At 63.8% G+C, this 12,620-nt stretch overlaps 2 protein-coding genes across 3 annotated transcripts in view; both read left to right on the top strand.

The window, feature by feature from the left end:
* KDM2A (lysine demethylase 2A) overlaps window positions 1-3,924 on the top strand; it is a 34,421-nt gene extending 30,497 nt beyond the window's left edge. Inside the window, exons 19-22 of the mRNA XM_084208380.1 lie at window positions 70-233; window positions 490-648; window positions 741-956; window positions 1,056-3,924. Coding sequence (XP_084064506.1) covers window positions 70-233; window positions 490-648; window positions 741-956; window positions 1,056-1,237 — 721 coding nt within the window. The 3' untranslated portion in view covers window positions 1,238-3,924. The remainder of the gene's footprint in view (window positions 1-69; window positions 234-489; window positions 649-740; window positions 957-1,055) is intronic.
* A 699-nt stretch (window positions 3,925-4,623) lies between these two features.
* GRK2 (G protein-coupled receptor kinase 2) lies at window positions 4,624-11,619 on the top strand. Of its 2 annotated transcripts, none has more exons than XM_084207986.1 (21): window positions 4,624-4,793; window positions 5,499-5,575; window positions 6,136-6,209; window positions 6,443-6,544; window positions 6,752-6,826; window positions 7,282-7,343; window positions 7,558-7,609; window positions 7,737-7,828; window positions 8,047-8,146; window positions 8,227-8,305; window positions 8,392-8,522; window positions 8,807-8,901; window positions 8,979-9,086; window positions 9,166-9,232; window positions 9,402-9,502; window positions 9,594-9,660; window positions 9,747-9,842; window positions 9,930-10,092; window positions 10,172-10,308; window positions 10,393-10,503; window positions 10,741-11,619. In XM_084207986.1, exons 1-21 carry the CDS (start codon window positions 4,681-4,683, stop codon window positions 10,900-10,902), a joined length of 2,064 nt encoding a protein of 687 aa, XP_084064112.1. In that variant the 5' UTR covers window positions 4,624-4,680; the 3' UTR covers window positions 10,903-11,619. The 2 variants fall into 2 exon arrangements, with proteins under 2 accessions (XP_084064112.1, XP_084064111.1); XM_084207985.1 differs by having other exon boundaries at window positions 10,390-10,503.
* Window positions 11,620-12,620: the final 1,001 nt, after the last annotated feature.

The raw sequence follows: 12,620 nt of genomic DNA, 5'->3' as shown, positions 1-12,620 counted from the left end.
AACCTGCTGGCTGTCTATTATCCCATGGGACTCTTGGGACTCAACTTTCAGCTTTGTCCTTGTCCCCAGGTGCTGTGACAAGAGATTGTGGACAAAGATAGACTTGAGCAGGTGCAAGTCCATCACCCCGCAGGCGCTGAGCGGCATCATCAAAAGGCAGCCGGTCAGCCTTGACCTCAGCTGGACCAATATCTCAAAAAAACAGCTTACATGGCTCGTCAACAGGCTGCCAGGTGAGTGTTAGCTGGGGAGGGGGTCTCTTTGTCCACCACCAGCCTGCTCCAAGGCTTCTTGAGTGCTGGGTCGTGGAGAGACACCCCGCAAGCCTGGGAACTCCAGGGTGCCTGGGTCCCATCACCCAGCAAGTGTCCCACCCCAGGCAGGGAGGGAAGCTGCATCCTCATGTGCCTGGAAAAAGATGGTGGAGATCTGGGATGCCTGGGAGCCTACCAAACCCATCTAACTTGTTACCTGCCTCCCTTCTGCCAGGCCTGAAAGACCTCATCCTAGCGGGCTGTTCCTGGTCTGCGGTCTGTGCCCTCAGTACCTCCAGCTGCCCCCTTCTCAGGACCCTCGATCTTCGGTGGGCAGTAGGAATCAAGGACCCTCAGATCCGGGACTTACTCACGCCTCCAACAGACAAACCCAGTAAGCTGCTGCTGCCCTGGGGCTGCCTGGGCTGGACAAGGCGAGGTCCCCAGGGCAGCCTGTCCACTCTGGCTCTCCCTCTGCCCGTGCAGGTCAGGACAATCGCAGCAAACTCCGCAACATGATCGACTTCCGGCTCGCCGGGCTGGACATCACGGACGCCACGCTGCGCCTGATCATCCGCCATATGCCCCTGCTCTCCCGCCTCGACCTCAGCCACTGCAACCACCTCACGGACCAGTCGGCCAACCTCCTCACCGCCGTGGGCTCCTCCACACGCAACTCCCTCACCGAGCTCAACATGGCAGGTGCGTGCCCTGCTCCAGGTGCCCCCTGGATTTCCCACTCCTCCTGGTGCTGGCTGGTGGAGGCGTCCCTCTCACGCTCCCTGTGCTCTCTGCCCGCAGGCTGCAATAAGCTGACGGACCAGGCCTTGCTGTACCTGCGCCGCATCTCCAACGTCACCCTCATCGACCTGCGGGGTTGCAAACAGATCACCCGCAAAGCCTGTGAGCACTTCATCTCGGACCTGTCCATCAACAGCCTCTACTGCCTGTCCGATGAGAAGCTGATCCAAAAAATCAGCTAGAGACCCTCCCCGGGGCAGACTGAGGAGAAGGAAAAGAGCCCATCCCGCCCCTCTTGGAGAGCCCCTCCTCCACCTCCCCCCCTTGCCCTGCGTGTCCTGCCGCTGCCTCCCACCTGACTCGGCAGGCAGGGCCATCGCTGGCCTCGCTCCACTGTCCTTCCTCCTCCTCCTTCCCCGGGACTTCTGCCGAGGAAGATGTCCCGCCAGGCTGGCCAGTACCAGAGGAGGAACGGGCACATGGCAGGGAGCCTCGGTCCGGAGGCTGGCCGCTCCTGAGGCGGGGGCTGGAACAGAGGCCTCTGTGCAGAGAAATGGAGCACCCTCTCCCCCCAGCTTTTCCCCTCCTCCCCGTCATCTCCTTGCCTTGAAACACTTGTCACTTCCCCGGTAGCACAAAGCTTGAGGGTCGAGGTCTCCGAGGAAGCGGGAGCAGAGCCGGAACACCCCGTCCCGCTCTGTGCTGCCACCAGCTCGGCGCTTCCCTGCACTCTTCCCCCCCTTTTCCCTTCCCCTCGACTGGCTGCAGGGACTGCTATCCATGGCCCTCCTCCTCCCACACATCCGGGCGGTTCTTTGAGCACCCAGGGCAGGAGCCCCGTGGCCAGGGTGTTCCAGGAGCAGGGCCTGGGGGATAACTCGTCTGTCTGAGGGGATGGAGCAGGGGAGAACCCACAGGTACACCAGAGCTCAGGGAGGACTCGGGAAGCATCAGCCAGGGGTGAGTGAGCACGGGGTGGGGACAGGAGCTGCCTCCTCTTCCTGGTCAGCTCCCGGCACCACGAAGCACTCTGGGGCCGGAGGGGCAAGGGCTGCTTCGCGGCCTGGGACCGAACTGGCATCGTCCTCTCCTTTCCCCCCACCCCCTTTTCGCTGCCGATTTTCCTTTGCAATGAATGGTTGGTCCAAAGAACCTCTCTCTAGGGCAGCAGAGAGCTTTTTGCACTTTAAAAAAAAAAAAAAACAAAAAAAAAAGACAAAAAACAAAACAACAAAAAAAAAAAAAAGACAAGAAAAAAAAAGGAAAAAAGGTTGGATTGTTCTTTTTCTGGGTCACTATTTTATTTCCCTCCCTGTCCTGCCTGTGCCTGGACGCTCCCCCTCTCTGTCCCCCCGGTGTCAGCGCCCTGCTCTCTCCCTGGCAGCATACCGATAGCACAATCCGGGGTGTCCCCTCTGTGCCACCACCGGTCCCCAGCCCCGCAGGGCTCCCCGGGGGGCAGCCCGCACCCCCCTTGCTGCTTCAGAAGCAATAAAGGAGGAGAGGCGGCCCGCGGGGTCTGTCCCCGGCAGGGGGACACCAGGGGACAATCCCGCAGTGCCGGTGACAAGGGGCAGTGCGGCCGAAGCGGAGCAGGAGGGCTCGGAGCAGGAAATCCCCCCCAGGCGAGAGGAGGAGCCTTCGGCCTCGGCCTCTCTCGGCGGTGGCTCCCGGGAAAGACATTGGAAGAATTAAAGTTTTTCTTTTTCCTTTGGATTCCTTTTGAGTTTTGCAACGCGAAAGAAAATTTCCAGAGCTGGGGTTGAGAGGGGCGAGGCGCTCCCTCCTCCGCGGGGACAGCACCCCCTTCCCGCCGTGTCCCCGCCCTCCAGCCGCAGAGACTCCGGCGTGCGACCCTCCTCACCACCCCGGCGTGGTGCAAATCCACGAGGAAGAAAAAAAGAGAATTATATATAATAAAAATCACTTAGTGATTTAAAACCAACCCAGCCTGCTCCCTAAAGACAACTCCTGCAAGCAAAGTCACTTGTTTAAGGGTTTGGTTGTGGTTTTGTTTCGTTTCGATCCCTGTTTCCCTCCCTTCCTCCTTCCCTCCCTTCCCCGGAGAAATATTGTAAATATCTATTTTTTTGTTGGCGATTTAGAGTCCATCTCTGATGTTTGTGCTTTAAAATTAAATGTAAGCATTAAGGGTAAAAGCAAACCAAGTCTTGCACTCTCTCAGGTGGGGTTGGGCATTCTTGGCTGGGGCAGAGGGAGGGCACCTACTTGGCAAGTGGGTTTGGTTTTCTTTATTTTTCCTTTTTTTTTTTTTTTTTTTTTTTTGTTTTTTTCTTTTGGGGGTTGTTGCTTCCTGAGCCTTCTCCTATGCTGGATTTTTAGAGAGGCTCTTTGCTCATACCATATTAGCACCAGGCTGGGAGAGCTGTTATGTGAGGAGGGAAAACACCAGACACCAGCCTCCCACGGGAAATATTTTGTTTCTTGGGGGTGAATTTTTGGAGTTAAAAAAAAAAAGAAAGAAAAAGAAGACCAACTAAAATCCCTGAGTGTGAGCTCTGCCCGTTTGTCCAGGAGGGAAGTGGAGGGAACGGGCTAAGGCTGGGACCTCCTGGGTGCCCCCTGTCCCCAGCACTGTGGCTTGCTCAGCGGCTCGAGAAGAAACTGGAGCACCGTCGGTGGTGGCAGCTGTCCCGGTGTCCCCACTGTCTCCTGGCGGGGGGTGGCAGTGGCAGCTGTCCCTGTGTCTCATCACCTCCTGCCAGGGCCACAGGTCCTCCAGAGGCCTGTGGGGCTCTTCCCCACCACATCCCTTGGGAAACCTGTCCTCTCCCAGTGCATTCCTGGGCCACCTGGGTGACATTTAGTGTCCCCCACCCTGCACGGCCCAGGTCCCCGCAGCGGCTGGGCTGTGCCATTTGCATGGCGAGGCACACGGTAGGTGACATCATCCTCCACAGGAGGCTGAGGCCACTGTCACCTTCCTTGTGCCCTGGTCCCTAAGTGCCACCACGTGCCTCCCCCGGTGATGCACCAGAACCAAGCGAATCTGAGCGCCCTGACCCCCTGTCTGTCCCCTCCATGTGTCCCCTCATGGCCCCGGGGACAGGGACCCTACACACGCACGGTCACACTGCTGCTACGCGCGGCACACGGTCACACACTCTGGTGTGGAATGACACACACGACGTCAGGCACACACAGAGCCACTGTCACACACACACCCGTGGCGTCTCTCACAGTGTCACACACACAATGGCACGCACAGGGACGGCGTCACACCCGTGGTGTCGCATCCCCAGGCTGGCACACACACCTGGTGGCACACGGGCATCCAGTGCCACGCATCCTGTGCCACACCCAGTGTCGCACACCCCGTGTCACACACATACACCCAGTGTCACACACACCGCCAGTGCCACAGCCGGTGTCACGGCCCCTCCCGAGCGGGCGTGGCGGCGGCGCCGTCCCCGCCCAGCCCCGCTGTCCCCGCCCGCGCCCCGGTGCGGCCGCGCCCCGTTCCGCGCTCCGCTCCCGCCGCTCCGGGCGCTGTCGCCGCCCGCGTCCCGGGGCCGCCGAGCCCCTCCCGGCCGCTCCCCGCTCCTCCACCCGGCTCCTCTCCGGCCCCGTTCCGCTTCCGGGCGCGGTTCCGGTTCCGGGGCCGGCGGGTCGGGTCGGGCCGGGGCCGGTGCGGCGCCGGCGGCGGGGCCGGCGGCGCGGCACGATGGCGGACCTGGAGGCGGTGCTGGCGGACGTGAGTTACCTGATGGCCATGGAGAAGAGCCGCGCCGCGCCCGCCGCCCGCGCCAGCAAGAGGATCGTCCTGCCCGAGCCCAGGTGAGGCCCCGCCGCTGCCCCTCCGCTTGTCCGTCCGTCCGTACGTCTGTCCGCCCCCAGCTCCGCCACCCCCGGTCACTCGGTCACCCCTTCCCGGTACCGCTCGCACGCGCCGGCGCGTCACGAACACCTTCCGCGCACGTGTGTGCCAGTCACACCTGGCCTGACGCACGGACATGGACACACGGATATGGACACACAAGTGTCATGCCTGTTGCACAGACAGACACACGGGCATGGACACACACACACACTCTTCCTGCCTGACACAGGGACACACAAACACAGACATACGGACACGGACACAGACACATCCTGCTGTCCCACCCAGCTGTGTGTCCCTTCTGTGGCCACTGTGTCACACCCATGTGTACACACACACACACGCACACCTGTACCCAGGTGTGCCGAGGGTCATGGTTCCCCCTCCCCCTGCCAGACCCCGGTGCCCTCCTGTGCCTTCACTGCCAGGCACCTGTGAGGCTTTTTTGGGGGTGACACTTATCCCCACTCTCCTTTGGGCCCCAGTGCATGGGACACGCTGTGCTCCTGGCACCCACAACGTGCCCCTCTTGGGTGGGGACACACAGGATGGTCGGACATGCGTGCCACCGGGGCTTGGGGACACGGCAGGAGCAGGAGAGGAGGGGTGGGGAGCAGGGATCTGTTGGGGGGCACGGCTGAGTCCCTCCCGTGTGTCCCCAGCATCCGCAGCGTCATGCAGAAGTACCTGGAGGACCGGGGAGAGGTGACATTTGACAAGATCTTCGCGCAGAAGATCGGTGAGCTGGGGACACGGCGGCTGTGGGGGACATGAGGGGCACCTGGGCCAGCAGCCACAAGCACAGGGGCAAGCGTGGCTGGGCTGGAGGCCTGCGCTGGTGGCCACCGTGTCAGTGAGAGTGGCCAGGGGAATGGCAGGGGGGCTGTGGGACCAGGCTGGGCAGGGGTGCCGGGGGGCTGCGCCACGTTCCCCACCCTGTGTCCCCTGTCCTGTCACTTCCCCCCACGCCAGCACAAACCGTCCAGGGCAGGAAGCGCTTCTCACTTCCTCCTGCTGCTCCGGCGGTTTCCGGGCACGTCCGCCCTGCTCCGTGTGCCCGCCCGTGCCCCTGCCCCCACTGTGCCCCACGGCAGCCCCCGCGCTGCCCCAGGGTGCTGCTCCCCACGTCAGCTATGGCCCTGTCACCCTGTCACCCTGCCAGGTCCTCACCGGTCCCTGCTTGGAACTTCCCCAAGCCTGGCACTGGGGTGGCAGCAGGGCTGGGCAGGCCCAGGGAATGTCCCTGTGTCCCTTGGCCTGGGGGCTGTCACCTCTCACGCTGTGGCTCTGTCCCTGCAGGCTACCTGCTTTTCCGGGATTTCGCCTTCAACCAGGCCGAGGAGGCCAAGCCCCTGATGGAATTTTACGAGGAGGTGAGACAGGGGGACCCAGGGACAGCCCCCTGCGTGCACCAGCAGCGGGGTTGGTACCTCCAGGGCCCTTGGACACGGTGCCAAGAGCACCACCCGAGGTGGCGGTGCCCAGGGAGCTGGGAGACACTGTCCAAGGGGATGAGATAACCCCTCCCGTGGGACACGGCACCCAGAGGGGCCACAGTTCCCAGTGTTCCACGTGCCCCGTGCCACTGGAGCTGTGCCCTCTCCAGATCAAGAAGTACGAGAAGCTGGACTCGGAGGAGGAGCGAGCCTCCCGCAGCCGCCACATCTTCGACCATTACATCATGAAGGAGCTGCTGGCCTGCTCCCACGTGAGTGCCCTGGGGTGAGGCAGCAGGGTGACAGGGATGTCCCCACTGTGCCCACAGTGTCCTCAGGGGCAGCTCCACACCCCCCACAGGCTCCATCCTGGAGCCACATCCCAGCCCTACGGATGGGGGTTCCTCTGTGGCCTCGTGCAGGCCTGCCTAGCTGCTGTCCCTCCTGCCCGAGGTGACACGGTCCTGTCCCCCTCACAGCCCTTCTCCAAGAGCGCCACGGAGCACGTCCAGAGCCTCCTCAGCAAGAAGCAGGTGCCCCCAGACCTCTTCCAGGTGGGCATCACCTGGGACAGGGAAGGGTCCTTGCCACCTGTAACATTCAGAGGGTGAATCCTTAGAGGGGGCTGGGGTGACAGGAGTCCCTGAAAGTGGGAAGGGGACTGTCCCAGGAGGAATGGGGACCCCAAGGGATGGTGCGAGGGTCCCCGGAATGTTGGGAGTGAGGGGGAATTGATTGTAGTCCCCATGGGGTGATGGGAGACTGGGGGCTGGAGATAGCAGGGGGTCCTCAGAGGGAGGTGATTGGGACCCTGGATGTCACCTTAGGGGTGCCCAGGGCTGGTGATGTTGGGGTTCCCAGAGAACTGAGGTGTCAGAAGCATCCCCAGGGGCCTGGAAGTGGCAGTGGGGGGATGTGAAATCCCTGGGCTGGAGACCCCACGTAATGATGGGATGGGGTGACCTGGGTGGCCCTGGGGACCCAGCACTGAGCCCTGTGTCCTCCCCAGCCCTACATTGAGGAGATCTGCCAGAACCTGCGTGGGGGCATCTTCCAAAAATTCATTGAGAGGTGAGTTGGGAGGAAATTCCCATGCAGATTGGGGCATCCCATCCCACTGTCTCCCAGCCCAGAGAGGAACCAGGGGTCCCCACGCTGGGGACTCAGGGGTCTCTTCCTTTCCCAAGCGTCCTGGAGGGTGCTCCCTGTGGCAGACAAATCCAGGGAGTCTTTGAGGGTGTTTCTCCAGGATCTCCACTCTTGCCCTCTCTGCTCTTCCTTGCAGTGACAAGTTCACGCGGTTCTGCCAGTGGAAGAACGTGGAGCTGAACATCCATGTGAGCAGGAATCCCTGCCCCTCACCTCCCAGGGAGGGGCGTGTGCTTCCAGGGAGCCCCTGTGTCCCTCAGCTGGGAAAACTGGGGCAGGCCTTGGTGTCCAGGCTCATGCCAGTCTCCTCCTCAGCTCACCATGAACGACTTCAGCGTTCACCGAATCATCGGCCGCGGCGGCTTCGGGGAGGTGTACGGCTGCCGGAAGGCGGACACGGGCAAAATGTAACGGGAACGCTGCGGCACCAGGGCCCACCTGGGGTTTGGGGGGCCGGGGGGCCCAGTGGCATTGCTGTGGTGACACGTGTCGGGGGGGCTGCGGGATACTGTCATGGCTGCAGGCGCCCCCGGGGCTGGCAGGGACGTCATGGCTGTGGGCAGGAGCTGGGTGCTGGCCCTGCTGCGGGGACATGGTGGCTGCAGGGACTCCGTGTGCCCCCCAGGTACGCCATGAAGTGCTTGGACAAGAAGCGCATCAAGATGAAGCAGGGCGAGACGCTGGCCCTCAATGAGCGCATCATGTTGTCCCTCGTCAGCACTGGGGTGAGGGGACACGGTTGCTGGGCTGGGGACAGGGTGGCAGGGGACAGGGACGGGGAGGGTGACCCCGTGTCTCCTGCCAGGACTGCCCGTTCATCGTGTGCATGTCCTACGCCTTCCACACACCCGACAAGCTCAGCTTCATCCTCGACCTCATGAACGGTGAGACCCCGGCGCTGAGCCACTCCCGGGGCACAGAGCCCCCTGCCACAGCTGCTCCAGGTGACAGCCAGTCCCTGTCCCCACAGGGGGGGACCTGCACTATCACCTGTCCCAGCACGGCGTCTTCTCGGAGGCGGAGATGAGGTTCTACGCGGCTGAGATCATCCTGGGCCTGGAGCACATGCACAGCCGCTTCGTGGTGTACCGTGACCTCAAGGTGACCATCCCCACCCGCAGGACATCCCCAGACATCCCTTTGGAACCCCCTCCACCGCCCTGTGGGCACCCTCAGGTGTCACAAACCCTGCGGGGGCCCTCAGAACACCGTGGGAGCCCAGAGGGCACCCTCAGCTCTAATGGACGCCCCAACAGCAAAATCCATGGGCGCCCTGGGACTTCAGGGGCACTCAGACACCCCCAAATCCCACAGAGCCCCCAGGCTCACCACCCCGTACCCACGGGCCACTCTGGGGCTCAGGGTGTTCCCCGGTGTCCCTGCAGCCGGCAAACATCCTCCTGGACGAGTTCGGCCACGTCCGCATCTCCGACCTGGGCCTGGCCTGCGACTTCTCCAAGAAGAAGCCCCACGCCAGCGTGTGAGTGTGCCCACACCCCTGCCCGCCCTGCCCCCCCGCCCGGGGCGGCCCCTGACCCCCCTGTGCCCCCTCCCCAGGGGCACCCACGGGTACATGGCGCCGGAGGTGCTGCAGAAGGGGGTCGCCTACGACAGCAGCGCCGACTGGTTCTCGCTGGGCTGCATGCTCTTCAAGCTGCTCCGGGGGTGAGTGTGGGCTCAGCTGGGCACAGCTGGACACAGCTGGGCACAGCTGGGCGCTGCTGAGCCCCCTCTCCCTCCACAGGCACAGCCCGTTCCGGCAGCACAAGACGAAGGACAAGCATGAGATTGACCGGATGACCCTCACCATGGTGGGTGGGGGCACTGAGGGGACTGTGGGCAGGACGTGGGAGGACACAGGGGGTCGGGGACAGCTGGTCTTTGCCTGGAGCACGTGTTTGTGCCCAGCTGTGTGTCAGTGCGTGTCCCTGTCCCCGCGCAGCGGTGATCTCACACAATCTCCCACGCAATCTCCCACAGGCCGTGGAGCTGCCGGACTCCTTTTCCCCGGAGCTGCGCTCCCTGCTCGAGGGGCTGCTGCAGCGGGATGTCAACCGGCGCCTGGGCTGCATGGGGCGAGGGTGAGTGTCCCCGAGGCCCCCAGGGGATGGGACAGGGTGTGCTGGCACAGTCCTGCTGCCGCCACGCTCACCCGCCCTCCTCCTTCCGCAGGGCACAGGAGGTGAAGGAAGAGCCCTTCTTCAAGGGCCTGGACTGGCAGATGGTGTTCCTGCAGAAGGTGAGGGGTGTGTGCCCATGGCTGGGGACAGGGACGAGGACATAGATGTGGGCAGCCACCCCTCTGACCCCCACTGCTGCCCACAGTACCCACCGCCCCTCGTCCCACCCCGCGGCGAGGTGAACGCGGCCGACGCCTTCGATATCGGCTCCTTTGACGAGGAGGACACCAAGGGCATCAAGGTACCGGGCACAGGGGCCAAGCGTGGGGGCGTGGGGTGGCCCTCAGCCCCTCACCCCGGCATGACCTCAGCATCCCACCCTGCCCAGCTGCTGGAGAGCGACCAGGAGCTGTACCGCAACTTCCCGCTCACCATCTCGGAGCGCTGGCAGCAGGAGGTCACCGAGACCGTCTTCGACGCCGTCAACGCCGACACCGACAAGCTGGAGGCCCGCAAGAAGGCCAAGAACAAGCAGCTGGGCCACGAGGAGGGTGAGTGGGGCCGGGGACCCCCACCCTGAACCACCCCCGGCACATCCCGGGTGCTGATCCCGCCTGCCTGTGATTCCAGAGTACGCCATGGGCAAGGACTGCATCATGCACGGCTACATGGCCAAGCTGGGCAACCCCTTCCTGACGCAGTGGCAGCGCCGCTACTTCTACCTCTTCCCCAACCGCCTGGAGTGGCGTGGGGAGGGCGAGTCGCCGGTAAGGAGGGCACGGCACCGGGGGTCAGGGCTGGGGGACCCGGGTGAGGGCACGGGGACCGGGCTGAGCCTGTCCCCCCAGCAGTCCCTGCTCACCATGGAGGAGATCGACTCGGTGGAGGAGACGCAGGTGAAGGAGCGCAAGTGCATCCTGCTCCGCATCCGCGGCGGCAAGCAGTTCGTGCTGCAGTGCGACGTGAGTGTCCCCCCCTGCCCCCCTGGCTGCTGGCCACCTCCTGCTGCCTGCTAGCCATTCCCCCTGATGGCTACTAGCCGCCTCTTGCTGGCCACTTGCATGTTTACTCCTTCAAGCCATGCCAGGGCATCAATACTGAAAATGTGGGGCACCCCCACAGCCCTGGCACCCTGGGGCAGCCCAACCACGCTGTGCCCTGCCCTGTCCCCCGTCCTGACCCAGCTGCCTGCCCCGCAGAGCGACCCCGAGCTGGTGCAGTGGCGGAAGGAGCTGCGGGACGCGCAGCGCCAGGCGCAGCAGCTGCTGCAGCGGGTGCCCCGCATGCAGAACAAGCCGCGCTCGCCCGTGGTGGAGCTCAGCAAAGTGCCGTTCATCCAGCGCTCCCCCAACGGGCTCTGACCCCTCCCCACGCCCCCTCCCTCCTTCCCACCCCACCTCTAATTTATTGGGTTGGGTTCCCGCGTGTCCCCCGCTCTCCGTGTGCCCGGGGACCGGGGGGGGGTGGGGGGGGGGACACACGCCCGGTGCCGGTGTCAGCCGGGGGCGTGGCTGCGGTGACACCACCGACGCTGGACACGCGGCCCGGCACCTTCTCCCCGATGTGCCCCCCGGTCCTGCAGGAACTCTCCGGCTCAGATGAAGGCAACCCCTGTCCCTCCCACCCACTCCCCAGTGCCGTGTGTGCCAAAGGGGCCGGCGGGGTCCCCAGCCGGCATGTCCCCCCTCCCTGCGTGGCTGTGCCCGTCCCGTGGGTGACACCCCCTCGTGTGTGTGTGTGGCTGTGTGTGAGTGAGTGCCCAGGGGGACCCCCTGTAAATACTGTGCCACGGGTCCCCTGCGCCCCCCGCTCTGCCACTGCCCCTCCTGCCCCTCCCCAGGGCACCCCCAGCCCCCTGCCCTCCCTCCTGAGGAGAAAGGAGCGGGTGGGACCCCCTTAAATCAGCCACGGGTGGGCATAGGGGTGCCCCCTGCTCCCCCAGTCCCTGGCAGCATCTGTAAATATTAGTCTCTGGTCGCTCTGCTTCAGGGGCTGGGGGCACACCGGGCAGGGGGGGCACAGGGCAGGGCAGGGCAGGGGCAGTGGGTGAGTGAGGTTTTCATGAGCAGAGATGTGAGAATGCCAAAAAAAAAAGAGTTTTTATAATAAAAAGATCGGAAAACACCATCAGGCTCCGCCTCACTGCAGGGGCAAGAGATGGCTCCACGCCCGCTGAGGGTGGCATGGAGTCCTTGTCACCTCCTGTGGTGTGGGAGATTCCTGGATGTCCCCCTATGGACACAGCAGCGCTTTGGGGACATGCCAGAGCATCCACAAGCCCCACAGGATCGGGGACCCGGGCCCGCATGGGCTGCTGTGGGTTGTGCCCCCCGTTGCTGCTCTGTCCCCAGGGATGAGCTTGGCTGTCGCTTGTCACCAGGCAGTGCAGGTGCCACCTCTCCTGCCCACACCCTGCCTGTGGGCAGCGTGTCAGGGCGCGGCGCAGCTGGGCTGGTGTTCCGGCATTCCTGGGGCATTCCTGGGGAGTGGCACGGCCGGGATGGGATGGGATGGGATGGGATGGGATGGGATGGGATGGGATGGGATGGGATGGGATGGGATGGGATGGGATGGGATGGGATGGTCCTGAGCACCAGGTACCCCTCCACTGGTGTTATGATGTAAAAGGGGTCAGGGAGCCCCACAGCCTTTAAGGGTGCCCAGCAGGAGAGGCCGGGCACCGGCAGCCCCTGTACGGGCAGCCCCCCGTACCGGGGTCAGCTGGGGGCCAGTGAGTCCCTGGTTTCAACTCCGATGGGAAAGTGTGAGAGGGTGCGGCCCCAGGCTGTGGCCGGTGCCGGTTCCAGTCGCGTTCCCGGTGCCGCTGCAGTAGCGGTGCCTACAATCGCGGTTCCCGGTGCTGGTGCCATTCCCAGTGCCTACTCCCATTCCCGGTGCCGATAACGTTTCCGGTGCCCCACTCCCGACACCTCGTTCCCTTTCCTGCTGCCCGTTCCCGTGCCCAGTGCCAGTGCCATTCCCGTGCCCGGTGCCTGTTTCCTTCCTGGAGCCCCGCTCCCTTTGGCGGTGCCCGTGCCCGGTGCCAATGCCCCTTCCCTTTTTCCCTTCCCTTTGCCGG

This window comes from Fringilla coelebs (assembly GCF_963513975.1).
Source record: "Fringilla coelebs genome assembly, chromosome: 6".
NCBI lineage: Eukaryota > Metazoa > Chordata > Aves > Passeriformes > Fringillidae > Fringilla > Fringilla coelebs.
This window is presented reverse-complemented; position numbering and strand designations above follow the sequence as displayed.

What these genes read in the sequence shown, in the direction of transcription:
- GRK2 (XM_084207985.1), top strand. Translation starts at nt 4,681, where the DNA reads ATGGCGGACCTGGAGGCGGTGCTGGCGGACGTGAGTTACCTGATGGCC. An exon ending in AAGAAGCCCCACGCCAGCGT is followed by an intron (nt 8,902 to 8,978) that starts GTGAGTGTGCCC and finishes CCCCCTCCCCAG; the next exon opens with GGGCACCCACGGGTACATGG. An exon ending in GTGGGGAGGGCGAGTCGCCG is followed by an intron (nt 10,309 to 10,389) that starts GTAAGGAGGGCA and finishes CTGTCCCCCCAG; the next exon opens with CAGTCCCTGCTCACCATGGA.